Source organism: Zonotrichia leucophrys, chromosome 1 (genome assembly GCF_028769735.1).
Source record: "Zonotrichia leucophrys gambelii isolate GWCS_2022_RI chromosome 1, RI_Zleu_2.0, whole genome shotgun sequence".
In the NCBI taxonomy this organism is placed as follows: Eukaryota; Metazoa; Chordata; class Aves; order Passeriformes; family Passerellidae; genus Zonotrichia; species Zonotrichia leucophrys.
Window position 1 is genome coordinate 113,874,836 of NC_088169.1, and position 21,465 is coordinate 113,896,300.

The 21,465-nt window shown below is 39.2% G+C and overlaps 2 protein-coding genes across 7 annotated transcripts in view; one reads left to right on the forward strand and one right to left on the reverse strand.

Moving 5' to 3' along the window:
* Positions 1-40: 40 nt before the first annotated feature.
* The window catches only part of ARL13B (ADP ribosylation factor like GTPase 13B), a 33,271-nt gene continuing 11,846 nt past the window's right edge, over positions 41-21,465 (forward strand). For 3 of the 6 annotated variants that reach the window (XM_064728127.1, XM_064728161.1, XM_064728147.1), the window contains exons 1-4: positions 41-296; positions 2,885-3,057; positions 4,231-4,301; positions 6,098-6,347. In XM_064728127.1, coding sequence (XP_064584197.1) covers positions 2,999-3,057; positions 4,231-4,301; positions 6,098-6,347 — 380 coding nt within the window. In that variant the 5' untranslated portion in view covers positions 41-296; positions 2,885-2,998. Of the gene's footprint in view, positions 297-1,217; positions 1,286-2,884; positions 3,058-4,230; positions 4,302-6,097; positions 6,348-21,465 lie in introns of those variants that run through there. The other 3 variants (XM_064728166.1, XM_064728137.1, XM_064728156.1) reach the window with 3 other exon arrangements.
* STX19 (syntaxin 19) lies at positions 10,014-19,887 on the reverse strand. Its single transcript, XM_064728180.1, has 2 exons — positions 19,559-19,887; positions 10,014-11,294 (listed from the first exon to the last, which is right to left on the reverse strand). Exon 2 carries the CDS (start codon positions 11,192-11,194, stop codon positions 10,316-10,318), a length of 879 nt encoding a protein of 292 aa, XP_064584250.1. The 5' UTR covers positions 11,195-11,294; positions 19,559-19,887; the 3' UTR covers positions 10,014-10,315.

The window sequence follows — 21,465 nt, forward strand, 5'->3', positions numbered from 1 at the left end:
CGTCGGCCGTCTCCCGGGGTGACGGGCTTGGTGCGGCGTCCCCGCGGCCGCCGAGTTCCCGGCGCGGCCCCGCCTGAGCAGCGCCTCACCGGGAGCGGCCCAGCGCAGCCCGGAGCTCACGCCGGTCCCCGCCTCACCGGCAGCGGCCCGGAGCTCACCGGGAGCGGCCCAGCCCAGCCCGGAGCTCACGCCGGTCCCCACCGGGAGCCGCCGCCGCGGCGGGGCCGGGCCGAGCGTGGCGGAGCGCTCCGGGCTGCGCGCAGCCGTTGAGCTGCGGGGCCTCGGCGGAGGCAGCGGTGAGCGGGGCGGGGAAGGGCCCGGGGGCTCGGCAGCCTCAGGGCTGGCTCTGTGCTTCGCAGAGAGCGCGTTTTGTACAAAGCCTTGGGTTTATAAACTAAAAAAGTGCCGCCGCAGCGGGAGAGAGGAGCGAGTGACACGGGCGGGGTTTTTGAGTTGCTGTTCTCTTGGAACTAGAAAAGGAATGGTGGGAACGCGGGCGGAAAGTGCAATGAACTGCTGGACTTGCAGTAACAACTCTTTACAGGAAATGTGGCGGTCCTAAAGCTGTTCCGCACAAAGATTTGAGTGCTTCAGGCTTTCAGGACTCACAGTTGTTGCAGCTTATTTAGCTCTCAACTAAGTTTTGGCAGAGAGGATGGTGGTCACAAAGTTGTGCTGAATATGCCCGCTTTCCTGTTCAGTCGCTCTATTAGATTTATTATACCAAAATATAACACAGTCAAGTGCCATTATAACTGATATTCAGACAAGGAACATTACAGCAGGAAGTTAAATAATTAAATTATGTGAGCAGAGTCAGCTCTAAATGATTTGTTTAGCTGTGTTTCCAAGAACGTGAAAGCTTGATGTGGCTGAAATAAGTTCTCTATTGTAGAAGTCTCTAGTGAAGGTGATGTGCTGAATGTACTCCACTGAATGGTGTGCAGGCTTCGCTGATAAGTTTGACACGTTTCTGGGCTTGTTGGTTTTGTTTGACCTCAGCAAGCTGACAGATGTAATATCTGGAACAGGTTTGGGATGTTGTTAGGGCACCCTATTATAGTAGGAGTCCTAGTAAAATCTATGTATTGTATAAGTGGCCTTGCCCCAATCCTGGTTGTTCTAGATGGGCTGCAGCTGTGAAGGCCTTAATTGGGCTGCAGCTGTGGCTAATGAAGATAACTGGGATAAAAGGGGGTGGGCTTGGCCAAGCAGGGAGAGCCTTGGAGAAGAAGCAGGAATAACAGTGCTGTGAAGAGCTGCTTGTGAGAAAACCAGCCAGATGGTATGGGACTCTAGAAATATGATAGCAACAATATGTTAACAACATCCTATAAAACAGCTGATGTATGTTCTGTGCATATTTCAGACGTCCAGTCTCTCCAAACTGGCATAGCAGAATGGGATTTGCCTCCCTACCATAACATGTTCAGCAGTGTTGAATGTCCTTTCCTCCTAGAGTGGTTTGTTTCTGCAAATTTTTGTTAAATTTGTCACTTCCTACCCAACCCTTTAATGGTTTTGTATTTAAGCAAGACTCTTGTGCTAGGGCTTAGCTGCTCTCTGCTTTTCACTCTTGAATAAGTTCTGTTCATCTCATGAATCCCATCTGAGTGCTCTGGGCCATATATGGGCTCAAGAGCAATTTTGTGGCAGTTTGCAAAGATACTCTTTATATAATGGGATGGGAATTGCTCTGTGGAGGTGTTCAGGCACCGAAAGTGTTACATTTATGTCATTTGACACAATTAGAATGGCACATTTGTTCACTGAGCTGTTACATTTTGCTTTCTAGAAATTTGTGTGGCTCTGTTCTCAAAGTGAGCTTTGTTCAGAGTTCCTCATGGGTTGAGGCACTGCAGCCCACTGCATGTGGGCTTTTGTTTTTTTTTTTAGTAGGGATTTTGTGTTCTTCAGAGCTTGATTTAAGACTTGTAACATTTTCAATCATCTTGCTCTTTTTAGAAACTCTCTACTCTTCATGCACTCAGCTCTCCATTGGAGAAGCTGTTCTCAGGTTCTTGAGGATAATGGAATATAAATGTTTAAAGAGTAGCTGTTGTCTCTGCTTTGGATGAAACCTGACCTGTTTCTGACACTGAATGACAGCAGACCCATGCAAAGGCATCCTTGAAAATGAGCTTCATAAGATCAGGAGGAGTTCAGTTCCTACCTCTATAAATTATCTAAGCCATCACAGTTGAGCAGGATTGCTATGACCTTTAATTATTCACTTTTTGCCATCATTTAAAATTACCTTAGTTTGAGGGCAGCTATAATTTAAAATATGAAGGGAAGTTTGAGATACAAGCTTTGGGAGACCTGTTAATGCAATTCTCAAAAAGAGGAATATTCTGTTTCTTTTTGCTTGAAGAGTGGAATGATGGAAGTACTTGGTACTTCTATTTAAATTAGTGACATTTACTAGATATCATTGCCAGTTCCTCAGAATACTCGCTAGAGAGCCCCAGCTTCCTTGCTCTGGGATCTTCTTGTGCAAAAGAAATTGACACTTAAATGAACACACTTAGCAGGGATGTTCTTTGTTTGCTTTTAATGCCTTATCCTGTTATATTCTTGTAAGTTTTACTCATGCTTGAAATTGGTCCTTATTCCCTGTCAGTCAGCAGGGCTGTGGCACTGAAATTGTGTAGCTGGATGTGTCTTGTTCCTCTTAGTTTCCTTCTGTGCTGTGGCCTGGCGCTATTATTTGGGATGAGCAGTGTGGTGGCTGCCCAGATCTGTAAGAGGGGGGTGGATAAAGTGTGTGAGGATGGAAAAGGGAAAGATAACAAGACTGAACATAACACACTGAGCAGGAGGCTGCTGCCTTCTTTCTACAGACTGCCTAACTAATTTTTTTTGTCCTTTTTTTCCTTTCTAGGAGTGACAAGAAAGACCTTGGCTCTGCAGTCTCTCTGCCAGTCTCCTTGGGTTGCTCTGGCCTGCCCACATCGTTCCTGCAGCTCTGGTGGCTCTGGATGGCTGCTGAAGAGGGATGTTCAATCTAATGGCCAATTGCTGCAACTGGTTGAAACGGTGGAGGGAACCTGTCAGGTAAACATGGAAAGTATTTTACATTTCTCACCATCCCAAACAGTGTTTTATTCATTGTTTCATATTTCATCATGTCCAGCCTCTCACCCACCAGCACCCCCAAGTTCTTTCTCCCCAGGGCTCTTCTCCATGTGCTGATAGCCTGACCCAGGGTATCAGCACATGGAGAAGAGCTATCTACCTGCTACTCTATCCACTGAACAAACTCATGATAAACAATATCTGTAATCCTTCCTTTGACCTCTGCTCTGGTCACTCCATCACAGAAAGCTTCTAAGCTGCCCAAAGTAAAGTTTGTTTGGTTCTTGCCTTACTCTTCCAGCTTCTGCGTTTTGAGATTCTAAAGAACAATTTAATTTTTGAGTTCTTTTCTCAGAGGTTTCTTGCTCTTCTGAAAAAACTTGTATAAATTATACTTCATGTTTGTTACTATTACAGTTTCAAGTCTGCAAATAACAATGTTTTTTAGAATTACACTTAAACAGGCATAAAATTGAGCAAATTGATTTGATCACTGAGTCTTTGTGAACAGGAGGAAGAACTGTGGTATACACACATAAATAAGGTTTTCCTGTGCCTTTTAAAATCCTATCCTGGGAAAATATTAACCTGTATACAAGTTTGCTAATAAATTGTGCATTTCTAGCACCACTGGTTTGCACACTTACAGTCTAGAAACAAAGGCATGTTAAGTCCCACATATTTCCAGCACAACACAGGTGTTGTTCAGACACACTGATGGAGACAAAAATAATTATCTAATACAGGAAAAACTCTGAGGCAGAGAGATGGTAAAAATACAGGGGAATGGAACTGCAATAACAGAAACTGCTAAAGGGACCATGACCACACCAAATAAAATTTACAGTACTGTGAAATTAAATTGCAGCAGGCAAGTATCAAGTTGAAAGCAATCATTGTCTCACATGAAACTTAGACCATGACAGGAGACTTTTCATTTCCTCCCTTCTACTGCTGTTCTGTCTAATCAGATGATTGGACATATTAAACACCAGACACACAATAGTAACAGTGCCTTGGTATTTTGCAACCTCTTCTTTCTTTTATTTGATGGTAAATTTGCTGTGCATGTGTTTAAAAAGAGAGAGTAAATGATGTGTAGCTAGAGGAAAAAAAAAATAAATATCTTTGTTTTCTTTTCTCCTTATGGAGGAAGGTGACACTAATAATGGTGGGTCTTGATAATGCTGGGAAAACTGCTACAGTCCGAGGAATTCAGGGAGGTAAGTCATTAATTTATCATCCAAGTGCAGCACTGAGAATATCATTCTGTTATTTAAATCTGAAAATATTGCTTCATCTCTTAATGCATCTTTCCTTCCCATCTTGTCGAAAGAAAATCTTGGTGGTTGTACCATCCAAATCCCATATTTATCACATCTTAATAAAAACTCTACAATGGACAATACAATCAGTGGACTTCATTTTTTTTTCTCATTTTTCCTTGTGTGCATGTGCTAAAGTTGCTTTCAGGTGACCATTCCACTAATGTGCATACAGCAGTAAACTTTATGTAAAAATCTGTGTTGTAAGTAAGTATATACTAAGGTCTAAAAAAAGGAAATTGGTATGTATAACATTAAGGTTCTAGTGTTACATATTGTTTATCATTATTTATAATAAAAAAATGATGATAAATAAAATTGCCACTAAAAGACCACTTGATTTTGAAGGGTACTTTCCCTGGCACATGCAAGCAGGATATAATTTGAGATAAAACTTATGAAAACAAAAATTCTGTATTTTCTTTCCTCTACTTGTGGGATTGTCTTTCTAAACAACTTTCATCTTGTGCAAGAACAAGAGTTTACTTAGTAGTGTTTTGGCAGACTTGGAGACTCCACCTTGAGTTTGTTTACTTGTGTTATGTAAGTTCACAGACTTGCTAAAGCACAGATAAAATAATGAATATTCTCTCCTATTCCTCCATCTTTCCCCTGAAAAAAGGAGTGTTTCATTATTTAGCCTTCCATTCTATTTGAAAATTAACTTTGCCATCTTTACCATCTGAATGTAAAAGTTATTTCTAAAATTCCTATTCTTCAGGGGGAAAAAAGAGATGAAGATATGTATTTCTAAAGGGAAACTCAAGGAAAAGATAGTTCTGATTTCCTTGAGTGTTCCCCAGGGTTTAAATGTCCTGAATGCCCATCTTGGCTCTCTGAAGGCTGGTGGGGACTCAGTTTTTGCACTGCTCTTCAGAGCTCAGTGCTTTTAGCCAGGCCTTCATTTTTTTCCTCTCAACAAGCTGAATTTTCCATGTTTTTCCTGCCTTGTGCTCCCCAGTGCCTAAAACAGAGATCCAATTATCTCAGCCCTGCAGGCACAGCTTAGTGGTGTGAGATTTGTCCAGGCTTTCTTGGCCCTCAGGAAAGGGAGGCAGCAAGCAAAAGTATTAAATAGAAATCTGTCATGTTTTAGCATATTGCATGGCAAATTAGAAAAAAACAGCAAATAAAATAAAGCAAACAAACAAAGGCTAAAACCTGACCTTAAATAAAGGGAATCAAATAATTTACATCTCAGAAGATGGTTTCAGTCATTTCACCTCAGCCCTCAGTTTGAACTTCTGAAGCTGTTTTGGCAGCCATGAAGGATAAAATATAAATTTGGCAGAGCACAAGGCTTCCCAGGTCATAGTGCATTAACTGGTTTGGTTGTTTTCCTTCTCAAAGTTTAATTACTGTCATGGAAATGAGTGGAAGTGGAAATGCAGTACAGTAACCACCACTGCAATGGAACTGGTGTGAAATATTAACATCTGCCTTTAGGGCCCCTCTCTTTTCTTCCCCCTTCCCACTCCCCCAGTGCTCCTATCTAAATTAATGTAAAGTATCTAGTTGAGAGACTAATTATTTAAAAATTCCCTGAGGAGAGAGGAAATCTTCATGTAAGCAAAAATGTGGTCAGCAATATTTACCAAAGCAGTTTCGCTCCCTGTTTTTAAAATCTGAATTTTGCTACTACACAAATCCCACTCTAAAATCCTTTTTAAACTGAAGGATTTCTTCTTTGACAGAGTCTCCTGAAGATGTGGCTCCAACAGTTGGGTTTTCCAAAATTAATCTTAAACAGGGACGCTTTGAAGTCACCATCTTTGATTTAGGAGGTGGAAAACGGATCCGGAATATCTGGAGGAATTATTATGCTGAGTCCTACGGTGTCATATTTGTGGTGGATTCCAGTGACATTGAAAGAATGGAAGAAACAAAACAAGCCATGACAGAAGTGTTAAAAAGCCCGAAGATATCGGGAAAACCTGTGTTAGTGTAAGTAGCTTAATAAATGTTCTCCTAATAATCTGATATTGGGTGAATTTAGACCTAAAGAACTATTTCTGTAACTAATACTGCTGGAACTTTAGCACTAACCAATATTGCAGTTAGTTTTATGGTTTTATGTTTTGTTTTATCCTTCTCAGAGATATTTATTTCTCTCCTTTTTCATTAGCCATAGAAAAATAACAAGGTGAAATTTTTTTTAACACTTGAAAATTCTAATATTACTTGAAATACTAGGTTAAAAGGCTTTATAAATTTGGCATGGCAACATGATGCAAAAATATTGTTGCTACTTATGCCTACATCAATTAATTAAATGGTAAGTGGTTGATTATACTCAGCAATAGGGTGATCTCTCAGCAATAAATGTCTTATTTACTTAATACATGGTGCTGCTGATATATGATCAACAAAATCTCATTAAAGGAGGCTTGCTTTAATTATTTTGGGCACTCTTGTTAATAGAGTTTGTAAAAATATTGGAAAGAACATATTTTTTTTTAATTCCACACCAAAAATATTCACTAACAAATATGCTTTTGAAGTTAAAATATAAACTATTAAAATTTAAAATGGTTTGTCAAGTCAGTATCTGCATATCTGGTGAGCATAAGACCTCCATAATGCAGAAATTGCACAACATCCCCGTGATATGATAAAGAATCTGTTCAGGTAAGAGCAGAGACCTCTTATTTTTAAGAAATAGTGATGCTCTGCTGGTTTGAAGCTGAGCCTGGCTAATTGTGTTGATGAAGTGCAGGGTAGTTCAGCCAAGTAATGGTGTCTATGTTGAAAATAGATTAGATTTTACCTTTCACTGCTCTGCATGTTACTGGCACAGGCAAGGCAATAAAGCCAGCTTAGTTTAACTCAAATGAAAATGCAGCTGGGACTGTGGGAAGCTGTGCTGTGTTCTTTAATTAAATACAACTTTATGGAGGGGTTTTGGTTGTATTTTCATTTTGTTGGTGGTTTTTTTTTGGGTAGAAATCTCTATAATCCTATAATGGAATTATATTTGTGTGGCTGAGTGGAGCTGCAGAGACTTTATTCACTTCCCTGGATCTTGATATTGCTTTTTGATCCTTATCAGTAGCTAATCAGAAGGCAGAGTGTATTTATTAAGTGCTCTAATCAAGTTTGTTGATGTTACTACTTTTTATTAGATTAAACTTCAAGCCTTTGATCAGAATTTGCTTTTGCAGTAGCCCAATTCTGTGGAGGGATCCAGAAGTTCTTTGGTTTATGCTCCTGTGTGACTCTGCCTCTTGAGTTAAGAACTCTCTCCTGTATTGCCAGATTTCCTAATTTATGCTGAAAATTAGCTTTTTAAAATATAAATTTTAATGTTCAGATTTTGTTTGTGGGCTTTTTGGTTTTGTTGGGTTTTTTTTAAAGACATACTTCTACCCATGAAGCAAGAAGTTCCCCAATATCTTGCTACATTTTTTAATTGGTGTATTTTAATCCATGCAGAATAGGCTGAATTGCACAATGTGGACATAAAATTGGTGCTAAATACTCTACCTTACAGAAATATGGAATATGAGAAATCTGATGTTTAGTGTGGTGTTTTCTACAAATTTTAATTGCTGCTCTCCCATGTTGTTATTTATTGCTGCCCATGGAGGTGTCACAGAAGCATTTTAAGACAATTTTCCTCAAATGTGATAGTATTGTCTTTTACTGTTTCTTAGTATAGATTACACAGAGATGTTAAACTTGTCATTTGGGTTTTTTTACTGTTCAGTGTTATCACCTAATTTATGTTTATGGGTAAATTCTTCTGGCAGCATCCTCAAGACTTGTGTACAAGTTTAAATTTTCTTCACTTAGGATTATTTTTATTCTTTCTTTTATCAGAAAGGACCACACAGACATCATATTATGCAGGCAAATCCTGGGTTTTTTTGGGATTAGTTGTGTTTGTTTGGAGTCTTTGTTTTTGTTTAGTTTTTTTTTTTTTAATTTAAGTTGACATGAAGCATGTACAAGAGAAAATGCAAGTCCATGTGCTGTGACTGATATTTTATACCAAGGAGATTTTTGGGCAGGTGTTTTGCTAGGAGAAAGCTACTTTCTACCTGTTATTTTGGTGATAAGGGATTATAGCTATTAATGTTTCACTTCTCTTCATAGAACCCTTGCAGCTGGGCTTTAATTTGTTTGGTTTTCTGTATATTTATGTAACTACTGAAAACACTGGGAAGTTACTTTAGTGATTATTGCAAATTTCAGCTGCTAATCATTTTGAATGCTCAATATCAAATTAAATGTAAACTGTACCTCATACTATTATTTCATGCTATTTATTTTCAGTTAATAGTACCCCCTTACCAAGGAGAAGTTTTCCACAAGTCTTTCTCACTTCCCAGTTCTCCTTCAGTGTGTTTTATCTGTTTTGCCTGTTTCTAACCAATTTACATCTGGAAATTACTTAATCAGGCAGCTCTTTTCCTAAGCATTAAAACTTGAATTTTGAGAACTTGAGTTTTATTCCACTACTGGAAGTACAGCCTGTTTATTGGCTAATTTCTACTGTGCCCTTGGAACATTAAGGCATTTTTAATAGATACATTTAAGAGGAGAGTATTTAATGAAATAGTTTCAGTGATGTCATCATCTAAGTTTATTTTTTGTTGCTACTGTGTAAATAGTATTTTTTACTTTAAGGTTGAGACCTTTGATTATATTTTGATAACCGTTAATTTCAGTTGGAGTTTTACTCTGGGATGGAAGGAATCCAACTATTTCTAAATACCACAATGTGAAAATTACTTTGATAGTAGATTTTTTTTTTCCTGCTACGTGCAACTACAGGCATCCAGTTCACTTGGTGTCTTGCTGAATTGCAGTGCAGTTTTAATCCCTTCTCTGACTATCCAAATAAAAGTGTCTTTGCACAGCACAAAGCAGTTCAGGAATACGTTTCTGGTTTGCTGTTTGGTTTTAATGTGGAAACTTTTTTTTTATTTCTTCCTGGAAAGAACTTTTTTGTCTCAGTTACATTGCTATTGTCTGTTAAATTGCATGGAGAGCTATTTCTCACTCAGTTCCCAAAGGAGTTGGTGGCAGGAGGTTTCTTCCAACCTAAATCATTCTCTGGTTCTAGATTATGGGGGAGGAGTAGGGGGTGTAAGGATGGAATTCTATTTTTTATTGTATTTTTTCATTAATTTTTGTGTTAGCAAGAGTGAGACTGTAAATGTGACTGTGTATTTAGGCAGCATTAAGAATGTGCCTTATGAGAGTGTAATTAAGGATCATATTCCCCTATCCTGGAAGGGCTCTGCCTGTGGAGCTGAATAATATAAGTATCTCTGCATCAATTTATGAAAAGTTTATGAACTTTTCCTATAGATGTAGTATTGAAACATTCCTGGTAAGTTTTCTGACCTCTTGTTTGGTTTAGGCATCCCATTCTGGATTGTTACTAATGGTGTCTGCTTCATGTGTGGAGATTTGTTTTGTAGAATTTTAGACTCCTGAAAAAAACATTTAGAATTTAAGCAAATAAATATACATGGTAAAAAACCACAAGGCAATTAAAAATACTTATTATTAATTTTTGAAAAGTAAGTAAAAGATTTTTATGAATCCTGTCTTTGAGATTAACACTATTTTCAATGCCTCCCAACAGCACAGGGAGTGTGTTGCCACACTGTTTTAGTTTGAAGAACCAAACTAAGCTTTAGAATTTCTAAACTTTGAAGAAGTTTATAAGAACACAAAAAAAGTCACTTTTATCCTTTGATCCTTTCCTGTAGTTCATGTGTTTCTGTGAAAACCATAAAATTCTTTACTCTGTCTTGAAAAACAGATGCAGTTTTTCCTGAGAGCTCTGCTGAAGGGAAATTGGGTAGAAAAGTGAAGCAGTTGAGGGATGCCAAGAGTGCTTTCCAAGATCAGTTTGGTGGGGAGGAACCACTGCTATTTCAAGCAGTTCATTTCTGGTGTCATCTGCAGCACGGACAACACCAGCAGCAAATTGCTTTGCAAGGGTTTCTTCTTTTATACCTGACTGCAAGCCCAAACTTTTCTTTAGATGCTTGAGTATATTCTTGAGCGTTGTTCATGTAGATTTCTATGTTGTTGATCATCTGCCCTTGCTCCTCGACCAGAAGTGAGATCTGGATAAAGAGTTCTTTCACATCTTTGATCTGGTTCTCCAGATTGACCAGTTCTTTGTGTCTCTGCTCAATCTCTGACAGCTGAGCTTTAGTAATCTTGACTTCAGTGAGCAGATTTTCATTGAAAATCTCCCATTTTCCTTGCTGGAGCATGTCATTGACCTCGTCCTCAGCCAGCTCTTTGCCAGCCACCTCGAGCTGGCGGAGGATGAAGGTCCTGCACTTGTCCTGCTTGGCGGTGATGGCCTCGTTGTAGGCGAGCATGGCGTGCAGGTAGCGGTGGGACAGGAAGGCGTGCTGGGCCGCCAGGATCCTCACCGCGGCTCGCGCTGGCCCCTGCTCGCTCTCAGCTCTCCTCACTGCTTTGGCCAGCTCATCCAAACCTCTGCGCACGTGCTCTGCCTGCACTTTGATTTCCCTGGCTATGTTCGACTCCTTTTTGAGAACGCTGAACCTTCTCATGGAGGACACGAGGCTTTTTTGTTGTTGGCTGAATTTATTGACTTCTTCCACCAGGTTATTAATTTCGTTCTGAAGCTTCTGGATTTCGTGCAAGTGCCTTTCAGTGATGGGCTCTTTTTCATAAATAATGGCCTGCTGTTCAAACTCCTCCTGCTCCTCTTCTTGGACAGTTGCACCATTGTTTTCTCCTCCCATCTGTAGTTCCTTAGCCCTCAGTCTGAGCTCTTGCAGACGGTCTCTCATGGTTTTTGTGGTCAGGATTCTTTGCTGCTTTTTTCTTCTCCCCTCTTGCAACACAGGAAGTTAATTCCAGTATCTTTTTTGTTTGGTTTGTTTCATTGCACTGTAATCAAAATGTAACAACAATCAGTGTTAGTGGTTATACATATATATGAAAAGTAGTTTTGGGATCAGAGCTACTTCTCTCTGCACCAAAGTAGCAATGAGTTGGAACGGGGGGTACTCTGAACAAGTTGTGATTTGTAGCCCAAGGCCATTTTTGAGGTATATTTGTGAACTGAGACTGGAGAAGTGTGGAGGGGTAGAATGTTAGAAAATAAAGATAGTGCAGAAGTACCCCGATCATCTCACCCCTGATGAGCTGCAGCTGTAGTAGTTGCTAAAGATTAGGAACAGGCCACAGCTGTAAGGATGAGTGCTGTAAAGGAGTGGGTTAGCTGGAAGAAGAGCTGGAGTTTGTTGGTTGTGCTGTGAAGAGCTGCCTGTGAGACATCACCAAGAAGGTATGGAACTTTTGAAATAAGATAACAACAGAGAAGACTTTTATTTTGGGGAGGAAGAGAGAAGTCACTCCAATTACTTTACTGTTATTCTTTACTTGGTGAAAACGAATCAACTTATAAATCTTTCTGGAAGTAGAAGTGAGTGTGGCTGTGCCATTTTTGGATTCTCAGTAGGAAATATTTCAGTTTTTGAGATTATGAGACAGGGTTTGTAACAAATCAGCATTCTGGCATGAATTAAGATTATTAATTTGGCCACACTCAAAAACCTTTCTCCATTTTCCTTGCCTGGGGAGTTAGATAGTAACTGAAGCAGTTAGCTACAACAAAACAGAAAAACAGATCCCTCATCATTTCAGAACTCTAATTTAGCATGAAAACAAATTAATTTTTTATGTTTGAGCTTTTATGGAGTTGAATCCATATCACTGATGTTGCAGCATGAAGATTTTCTAAGCCTTTTTGAATTATTGTTATCTATGCTTACACTGTCATTTACTTTCTTCATAAAATTGATGCAAATGTGCATTGTGAACCACAGTGAGCCGTAAGTCAGTGCTGCTTCTTATTTAACAGAAAGCACATTTAGTTTTGTTTTGTTCCCTAGCTGTTGTGCAAGCTTTACTGGAGAGATAATTAAGAGCAAGCTATTTTCTAAAACACGCCCAATGGAAACTAAGTTCAGCTATTTTTAATCATAGGGAAGAAGGTATTTCTCTCAAACTCCACAGAAATGATTTCCTTGGACTGTGATCACGAATGGAAGATTTCAGTAAGAAGTAACATGTTCAGGACTAGAAGATTATGGGATTTTTATTTAAGGTCTTCTGGTTCAATCAGATGTGTGGCTTTCAAAGGGCTGTTAAGCATAAAGGTTAAACAGCACAGTAGTGTCTTTTGGCTGTTTCAGAGCTTTTAGGGCTGTTTTCTGAAATAGTAGCATTAAATAGGTAAATCATTTAAATCTTATTAAACCCTGATTCTACAGATTTCATTTTTTCTTAGCAAGCAAATGTAGGATTTCTTAACAGTATCCAAAAGATGCATTTTTAGAAACTGCAAAGGGTTTATCCAGTAACCTGTCAATATGCAAATGATTCTCTTCTATTTGAACAGTTCCAAATGATACTGCTGTGCTGTCTCTGCTCTCCCATGCATATTTCAACTCTCTAAATAGATTTTTCTGCAAGTCATGGAGTTGTGCAGTGTGGACAGGTCTTCACAGACTTAAATCTGACTTTTTGCAGAAGGATTAGCTGAAAAACAAAACTTGAAATGCTTCAGAGGTCAGTCGTGAGAAAGAATGTTGATATTCTACCCTTGTGTGAATTTTCTTTACTGCTTTTTTTTCCCCCAAATGCCTTAATATTTGAATTTAGTGTTTGTTGATTCACATCAAGAGAAGACTTGTGATCAGAATTTACAAGTTATTTATTGGGGAGTGTTATTCTCAGGTGAGGAAAATGCAAAATGTGTTCATTTCATGACAGTACTGCTTCTGCACTGCTGAATTTTTCAGTGGATGTCCCCATGGCAGAAGCAGGCAGTTTCTGCCTGATAACATTCTTCAGGAATGTCCCAGAGCTGCTTGGCACCACCAACAGGGAAAGTTCAGCCTGGGGCATGTGAAAGGACCCAGGGCTGCTAAACAGGGCTTCAGAGAAGTGACCTGAAAATCTGTTCTAGTCCAGCCTCACACATCTGCTGACCCATGCTAATTTAGCAGGGCTGGGCAAACCTGGGATTACAAGCAAGTTCTAAGGGCACCATTAATGCTTATGCTGTGAGGTGACAAGAATTTCTTGTATCCAAGGGAATTGGTGCATTGCTCTTGAAATAGCTGTGCTCCTTGGAGTTGGAGGGAGGAACCTCACAGAACTGCAAAACAAATCTGCAAATATTGTTAAATATCAGAGAAGTGAGCAGAAAATACTGGAGATTTTTTTTTCTTGTTTAAAGATCAGTCTCACAAAAGACTGGAATGCAAGCAATTGAATCTTGGTTTCATATCTTCTCTACTGTTGGGCTTGCCTTCAAAGCCTGCCACTGAACAGGCTTGCCAATAATTGTGCTTGATTATAGTGGCAATTGGAACACATGCTGGTTTCAAAGAAATGAGGATGTCTTCATGACAGAGATAACCTTGGAAATAGTTGGCTTGGCTCCTTGAGTGTTCCACAACAAGCTCTGTTCTTTTACTGAGTCCTTGTTTTGTCCTGTGTTTGTATATAGGGGCACATCCTGTTGTTCTTTTGATTGAGATGAAAGCACTTCACTTTCCTTGAAGTTTTTGTCAGTAAAGGGAGAATATGCCCATTCTTTAGAGTGGAGTAAATGGAATATGTGGACTGAAAGCACTCCAGTGACTTAGTGTGGCCCCTACATTCACTGCCCAGTGCAGTTGTTATCATGCAAAACCCTTGGTAATTAAGTTTGTTCTTCTTGAAGCACCTTTATCTATAGCCATATATAGTTGGCAGGTTCAAAAATGCATTTTTCACATCCTTGTCAAATATATTTTAAGGGTATTGCAAGAGTCTTTGCCTTCTGATAACCTGTGTTGCTTCTCAGAAACAGGGTTGTGTGAATCTCACAATTTAAATGCCAAGTGTGACTGGGGAAGTCTTGATAAATACAATTACCTCAGCACGCTGACTAGGGGAATCATAGATCCTGGTAGCTGGACCACCATTAGAATCTGTCATCATGATAAAATATGTCTAGAACTCAAAGATAATGAGTTTGACAGAAATGAAATTTTTTATATTATCTTCTGCATTTGGAAAAGAAGGTAAGTTGAAATAACCACTTGCTTTATTGCAAAGCAGCCACATAGAATGTTCTTCCACTTGTCTGATAAATTTATCAGTAGACTCAGGAAACATGGAGCCTACATCCAAAAATAAGATTTGGCCTACATTAAGTTAAAAGACATAATTAGGTATGTGAAATAGGAAAGTTAATTATATGGAATTCCCTTGTTTCTGGTTGTACTTGGGTTTATTGTCTTCTAATTTGGCTCTTTTGGATTGTTTTATTTCTTCCCCAGTCCCCAAATTACCAAAGCCTCCTGTTCATTTTAATTTCTTTAATTTTGATTACTATTTCTTAGTTATTCAGCACTTTGATTAAAATGCCTGTCAGCAAAGGCTCTGTTTCTATTTGATCTTTGATACAATTTGGCACCTCACCTTGGTTTTAGTGTATTCTAGAGAAGAGGACTTGCAGGCAATCAAGGAACAGAATCCTCTCTTTAAGAGCTCCTTGATATCTGTGTTCTGGCTCATGCTGCCTTCTTTACCTCTGCTGAAACTGCTGGGTTTTTGTTTGTTAGTGGCTCTTTTTTGGGGGGGAGGGTTTTTTGGTTTGGTTTTTTTTAAATGACTGCCCCAAAAATAAGGGTAGGCTTGTTTTCCCAACCCTTAGCTATGAGTCAGTTAAGGGCACTGGGTAGGCTTTCAGGCAGTGTGTCCCAAGGGAACTTCATGTTACATGTAATCCTAAACATTTTTAAAATTATTATTTCTTATTCATTTCCAAGCTTCAGTGGAATTGCATTACAGCCCTGTCATGTGGTGCCAAGAAACCCATCTAACTTTTTTCTGAGCACAATGGCAATGAGGAAATCTTGGAGTCATACTCTGGAGCTTGATTTCTGCATAAATGTCTTAAGTTAGCAACAAGAAATTAGTGAGACACATATTATTAAAATGGTTCTAGTTTAAAATCCTTACAGTAGTCTTTGGGGAAAGCTGGTGTTTCGAGTTGAAATTCAGTTTGTGCTCTCTCATGTTCTCACAAGGAAAGAAGGCACTTGTTGGGTGGTGTTTTGAAATCCTGCCCTGTTACTCAAAGATGTATCTGAAGTTACTAAAGTAGGACATCTTGTTATAAGTTAGATTTAGTTTCTCCTTTGTTTGTAAAGTTTCCTTTAACTTAAATACCTTGTAAACAAACCTACTTAAACCAAGGATTAAAAGACAAAAGGTGGTTGGATGAAAATATGCTCTTAAGCATCTCTGGTGTAAGATAAGTCCTTGGAAAAACATACTTAAAAATAGTTGTATGTTCAGGTTTCTGTTTGTGGAAAGTGTGGGAGTGGTTTAACAAGAAAATACCAAAGGCAGAGAGCTTTCCCTGCCTAAAAATATGCCACAGATGAGATGATAGTGCACAATCAGTAACAGTTTGAGCAAAGGGGATGATCACAACTCCTCTCTGGGCAACCTCTGCCAGAGCCTCCCCACCCTCACAGTAAAGAATTTTGTCCTAATGTGATGTAAATCTTTTCTCTTGCATATAAAACACTTTTGCCTTGTCCTATCACTGTGTAAAAACTGCCACAAGACTTCCCCAGGGAAACCAAAATTATCAGAACGTGCAAGAATAGAAATGCTGCATCTGAAGCAAGGTAGCTTGGAATTGTCTAATTATTGTGAAATGGATTGTGGGAGGTGGAGAAATGTGGATATTGAGTAAAACCAAGAAATTCAAATACAGTGAAGCAGACGTGAGTATTCAAAGAATTTAGAAGGTGGGGAAGAATTAGGCCAAAGTTCCTGTCCAAGTGTAGCTAAATCATGCTGTTCTGGAGTGAGTTTTCCAAGAGACATGGAGAGAGGGAGAAGAGACTCAAGATGTTCTTGGACCTTTAACCACAAATCTGTAACACAGACTGTTGGAGGAGATATATCTGTCTTGCATTGGTGTTTTGCTATTTTTGAAGTATTCGGTTCAAAAATACCAAAAGTGAATCAGCTGCAAATCTGAGCTTGTTCCTTGGAGTTTTGACATCTTTGTTATGATTGTGTGGCTGCAGATGTAGACTTGGGGAAAAGCATCTGCCAGCATTTCCATGTCTGCAGTCATTCCTGCTGATACTTTGGGTAGTAGAAGGTGAGGAGTTCATGCTTTGGCACTGACATAATTTCCAGTGAGAGTGATGGACACTGCACCTCACTGACAAAACAATGATCTCACTCTGCAAGTCACTTAGTCTGCAGCTAATTCTCTGTAATTGGTAAGAACTTCATGTTTTGATGGTGATTTTTTTCACCTGTTTAACCAGAGATCTGCTGTCAGTGGTGTTCTTTAAGAATCCTCACAAACCTAGAGGTCACAGAAACCTAGAAAGTCATGATCTCCTCTGCCCAAAGATCACTTCATTAAGGTCCAAATATTGATATATTTTAAAGCAGTATTTGCAAGTAAAATAGGAACAAGAGAAAGGGCTGCAGCAGGATAGAGTACAGGTGGGATTGTTTCCATTTAATAGGATATGTAGTTTGAATTCATGCTTAACAGCTTTGTATTGCTCTAAGTGGTGTGAGAGATTTGTCTTCCTGACAGTAGAAATGCAGACTCAGAATCTGTGCTGTGCACCATCCCACCTGCTTTACATTCCCATTTCATCTCTGTCAGACCACAGAGCTGCCTATCACAGCCTTGGAACTCGCCTGAAATAAATGTAAGGCAGTTTTTAAAAAAAAAAAAAACATAGAGGCAATTTTACTATACTTAGTTTGCCTATGGCTTGATATATCAGGGTGAAATAAGAGTATAAGAAATCAATTCACTTCTTTTTTTTTAATCTTGTCCAAAAATATATTGTTATATCACTTACTCATAACAAATATGTTGTTTTGGAATTACACATCTGGAAGCTGAACATAACTTGCTTTAGGTGAGCTCAGCCATCGTTGGCTGCAGCCTGTTTGACTAAGAGGTGGGATTGAACTGATAGCAGAGCAGTGTGTCACCAAACATTTTCAGTAAATAGGAACATGATTCAGACCTGTGGTGAGAATGAGGCCACTTAAGAAAATGAAACTAATTATAATTGCTGTTCTTATGACCAGTTCAAAAGCTAATAGGAGACTAAAGTTGCCTAGAGATATTGTAAACAGGAGTTGTTTAGAATCTTAGTTTTAACTGTTCTCTTATTTAAAAGTGACCTGGAGGAACTGTCTAGGGAAAATGTTGACTTATTGAAATGTCTCCTACAGCTCCCTGAAGTTGCATGAAAGCAGGCCAACAACCTTGTAGCACTTTAATCACCTTTTTCTCATTACAGTTTACCATAATATTCAAAGTATTGTTTTGCATGAGAATTGAAGGCATGAATTGAAATTAAGTCCTTTAATTTGAGAGAGAGCCACGTGTTAACAGTCAAAATTTACTGATAGGCTTCTCATTGTCAGCAACCCAGAAGGAGCAGGGGCTTGAAATGCTAAAGAAGAATGTGCTTGAGGATTCTGTCAACAATTCCATTTGGAAGGCAATCTGCAAAAAATCATCTGATAGAGCAGGCTCAGAATTTCATCAAGAGTGCCTTCCGTGGGCCACTCGAAACTCTTGGTCTGTTCTTCTATTGGTTTGTTAAAAGTATGAAGAATTATATTTTCCATGACTTCCTCAAAAACCTCGTGAACTGCCAATAAATGAAGAAGGAACAAGCAAAACAAGCAGGCACTTATTTTTGCCTGTGTGTGGGTCAGGAGTTTGACTTTCATGGAAGTTAACATAAGCAAAGCATAAAAAGGAAGTTTTTCAGGCTGCATCTGCTGAGGGCTCGCTTCTTTGGAATAAAGCATCCTTGTGATGGCTGTCCACAGGATTGCTCAAGATAAAGGTTAATGGATGAGAGATAAAAATTCCAAAGGGAAAAAGGGTAGAGTGGCATTTTTAAATAGAAGATTCACTGTAGAGTGAAGAATATGGCATTGTTCTTTTCCCGTGTTTAGACTGCTGTTAATTTCAAAGGTTCTGGCTTTGTTTTCCCAGCTAATTCCATCCCTTAAAGCTAGGACTTCTTGAAGTAGCCTTAAAGTCTGATCTTGATCGTAGGTAAACCATTCTCATCAAGTTCATTTTCCTATAGTTGCTCTCAATCGTGGAGGTTGTTCTGATGCTGTAATATTTTGACCTTAGAGATGCTTTGCTCTTCATAAATTTTGATGGACACTCTGCAGATCTGACACAAAATTTTGGGGTTGTGATCACTGCTTCTAAATAAATATAACCCCTAAAGTAGCATATCTGAGACATTTTTACAGATTTTGTATTGCCAAGTAAACTTTTAATACTGCTTTGGTTTCTATTGGGGTTTTTTTCCTCTGTTTGTGCAGTAATTGAGATTTTTATAGGCAGGTACTTCCATAGCATTCAGACTTTGTTTTTCTCTAGCAGAAGTGGCTTCTAAGAGAAATATTGTCACTGAGCTGTAGATGCCAGTTGTGCCAATGCACACATAACACTCCCTTTCCACATTGTTTCCCGTGACTCTTAAAGTTGAAAAGCTCTCCAGTTGCTCAGAAAAATCCCACTTGATCTAAAAGCAGTAGGTGCCAACTTTCTCTTTATTTCTTGCATGAGGTCTGTTTGTTACACTAAGACAATTCATACATACTGTATGTGAAACTGAAATAAGCCAAGCATGATTTTATAGATGAAAGCTTCTTACTGAGCAAACTTAATATGATAAACTAACAGCCACTCGGCTGTGCTTTCAAGTATGTTTTGATATATACCTCCTACAGGTTTTTAAACATGAAAAATTGCTACATATGAAGTTGAGCTGACTTGGAAAATTAAAATCAAGGTCTGTCTTTTAAGATAACTGATATATTCCCTACAGAAGGGGTTTGTTTTGCATAAAACTTGCCTCAAACCCTGGTATTCCTGTGAAAGAGCAACAGAGCTGTGAGTCCATGTTCACCCAGAGAAATACCGAACTCTTTGCAAGGCAGACATGCATTATTTTTATGTCTTGACACTTAGGCACATTTCCATTCTAAATCCCTCTACAAAGACTTTTTCTGGTGTTTGTAAATTTATAAACATTAAATAAGAGAAGAGTGTTTACCTCTGAATCTTGTGCTGGTGGCTTTTACCCTTTACACAGGAACTCCTGAGGTTAAGCTTCAGTATAATCCCAAAAAACATTTTTCCAGAATATTCCCTAGGCAACTTGGCTTGAGTAACATTCCATGAAGTATTTTCTTCATTCCTCCTAATTCTTCTGTCGCCGTCCAAGCGTGATCATCCTCAGGAGCGCTAGGTAGAGTGAGAGAGAAACTGCCTTTTGCAACTGCAGGACAGGCAAATGGATTACTTGGTGCCTGGGGAATCTGGTCGTGCCTGTTTGAAAGCCAGCCCTGCTGGAGGCGGATCCCTCGCAGTGCCAGGAGCAGGAAGTGCCTTGGAGCAGATCCCTTTAGGAGCTGTGAGTGGAGCACTGCTTTCCTTGGAAGCTCCAGTGTCACTGCAGGCTTTGCTTTCTTCTGCACCAAAGCGTGGAGGGAAAAGGAATTACTGAGGGTAGGTGCATCTGTTCATGGGGACAAAAATAGCCCCTACAGATAATGCATTTTACTGCAAAATACTTGAAGTCTGTTTAGAAGTTTGACCTAAAGTCTGAAGTGAGCAGAGGGGTCCATCAGTAGATGGACCTCAGCAAAACCACTTCACTTTCTGGGGAGAATAGGCAGAGAGCTGCTTTTCCAGGTACAGCACCTCAGCCATGGTTTTGTTAGTATTGCTGCAGAGAAAGTGGAAGCTAATTGACCAGAAAGACAAACATGACACCTTTGAAGGTGTTAGAGGTTAAAAATCAGCAGCTACTGCGAGCTGTGGGATGTTAGTGTCAAACTGCCACTGAGCTATGCAGCTTACCAGCATTTCATTCTGCTTCAGCTGTGCTTTGTAGGCTGTGCAGAGCAAACATAGTGCAAATAGTGCAGTTATTTAATCTTCAGGTGAGAGAGGAATAGGCTATGGCAACAAACACTGCTCAGAAATATGTCCTTCAATTAGCTCTAGATGAATTGACAGCACTGCTGAGGAATGCTTTTTGAGTCTAAGAGGCAGCACAGTAGGATTTTCAGACTGGAACAAAAATAGGTTATGTGGGGGAGAAAAAAGTGGAGGTAACTTTTTTCCAGTCTTTAATTACTTTTTTTTTGCATTGCATCTCAGTTTTCCCCTGGTTTAGCTTTGGTTTCATAGCTGAGAGGACAAGTCTTATTCTAGCTGGTTGGTAAAAAGAAGCAGTGCCAGAGTATTATAAACATGCTGAAAGTATCACAGGTTCTGTATCTGCATTGAGCAGCAGTTGGGAAATCCCTGCACTACATCATACAAAGCCCTGCAGAAGTTCTATCTTTAAGAAATGGGAATTCATTATCAAGGAAGGGCAGGGAAGAGCTTTATGCTCTTATCAGCTCTGCAGGCCAAACCATCAAAGTTCTAATTATCATTAAGATGTAGGGATTTTTATCTCCAGGATGATGATAAATAAGTGAATGGTTTGGACCGCAAATAGTTAAGAACGGTGAAGATTGAGAGAGCCTGGACATTTGAGAAGCTGCTTTTCTATGGTCTCCTTCATAAACAAATTCTTCTTGAAAAGGAAGATGAAAGATTAGATAATGAATCGTAGCTCATGAGGGTAATGGTGACAAGGAATGTGGAGTTTTGGGCTGTAGATGCAACACAGCTTTTTTCTAATGTTTTTGATGCTGAGAAATCTCTTGGGAGTGAAACAATTAAGAATTGAAGCTCTCATACTGGGATTCTGGAGAATAGAGACAAGTAAGGTCTTCGATCACATTCAAGTGCTGACAAGTTCTGGTAACTGTGGAGTGAGTTCTTACCACTGTTCCTTCCCAGCAAGGAATTAACATAAATTTGAAGTACAAGCTTTGGCCTAAGTTCCCTAAAAGCCATTTCAGTTAATAAAAATGACTTAAGATTTCAGGAGGAAGGCTATGA

Bases quoted from the DNA above. Each gene is read 5' to 3' on its own strand.
- STX19 (XM_064728180.1), bottom strand. From the start codon at position 11,194: ATGAGAGACCGTCTGCAAGAGCTCAGACTGAGGGCTAAGGAACTACAG.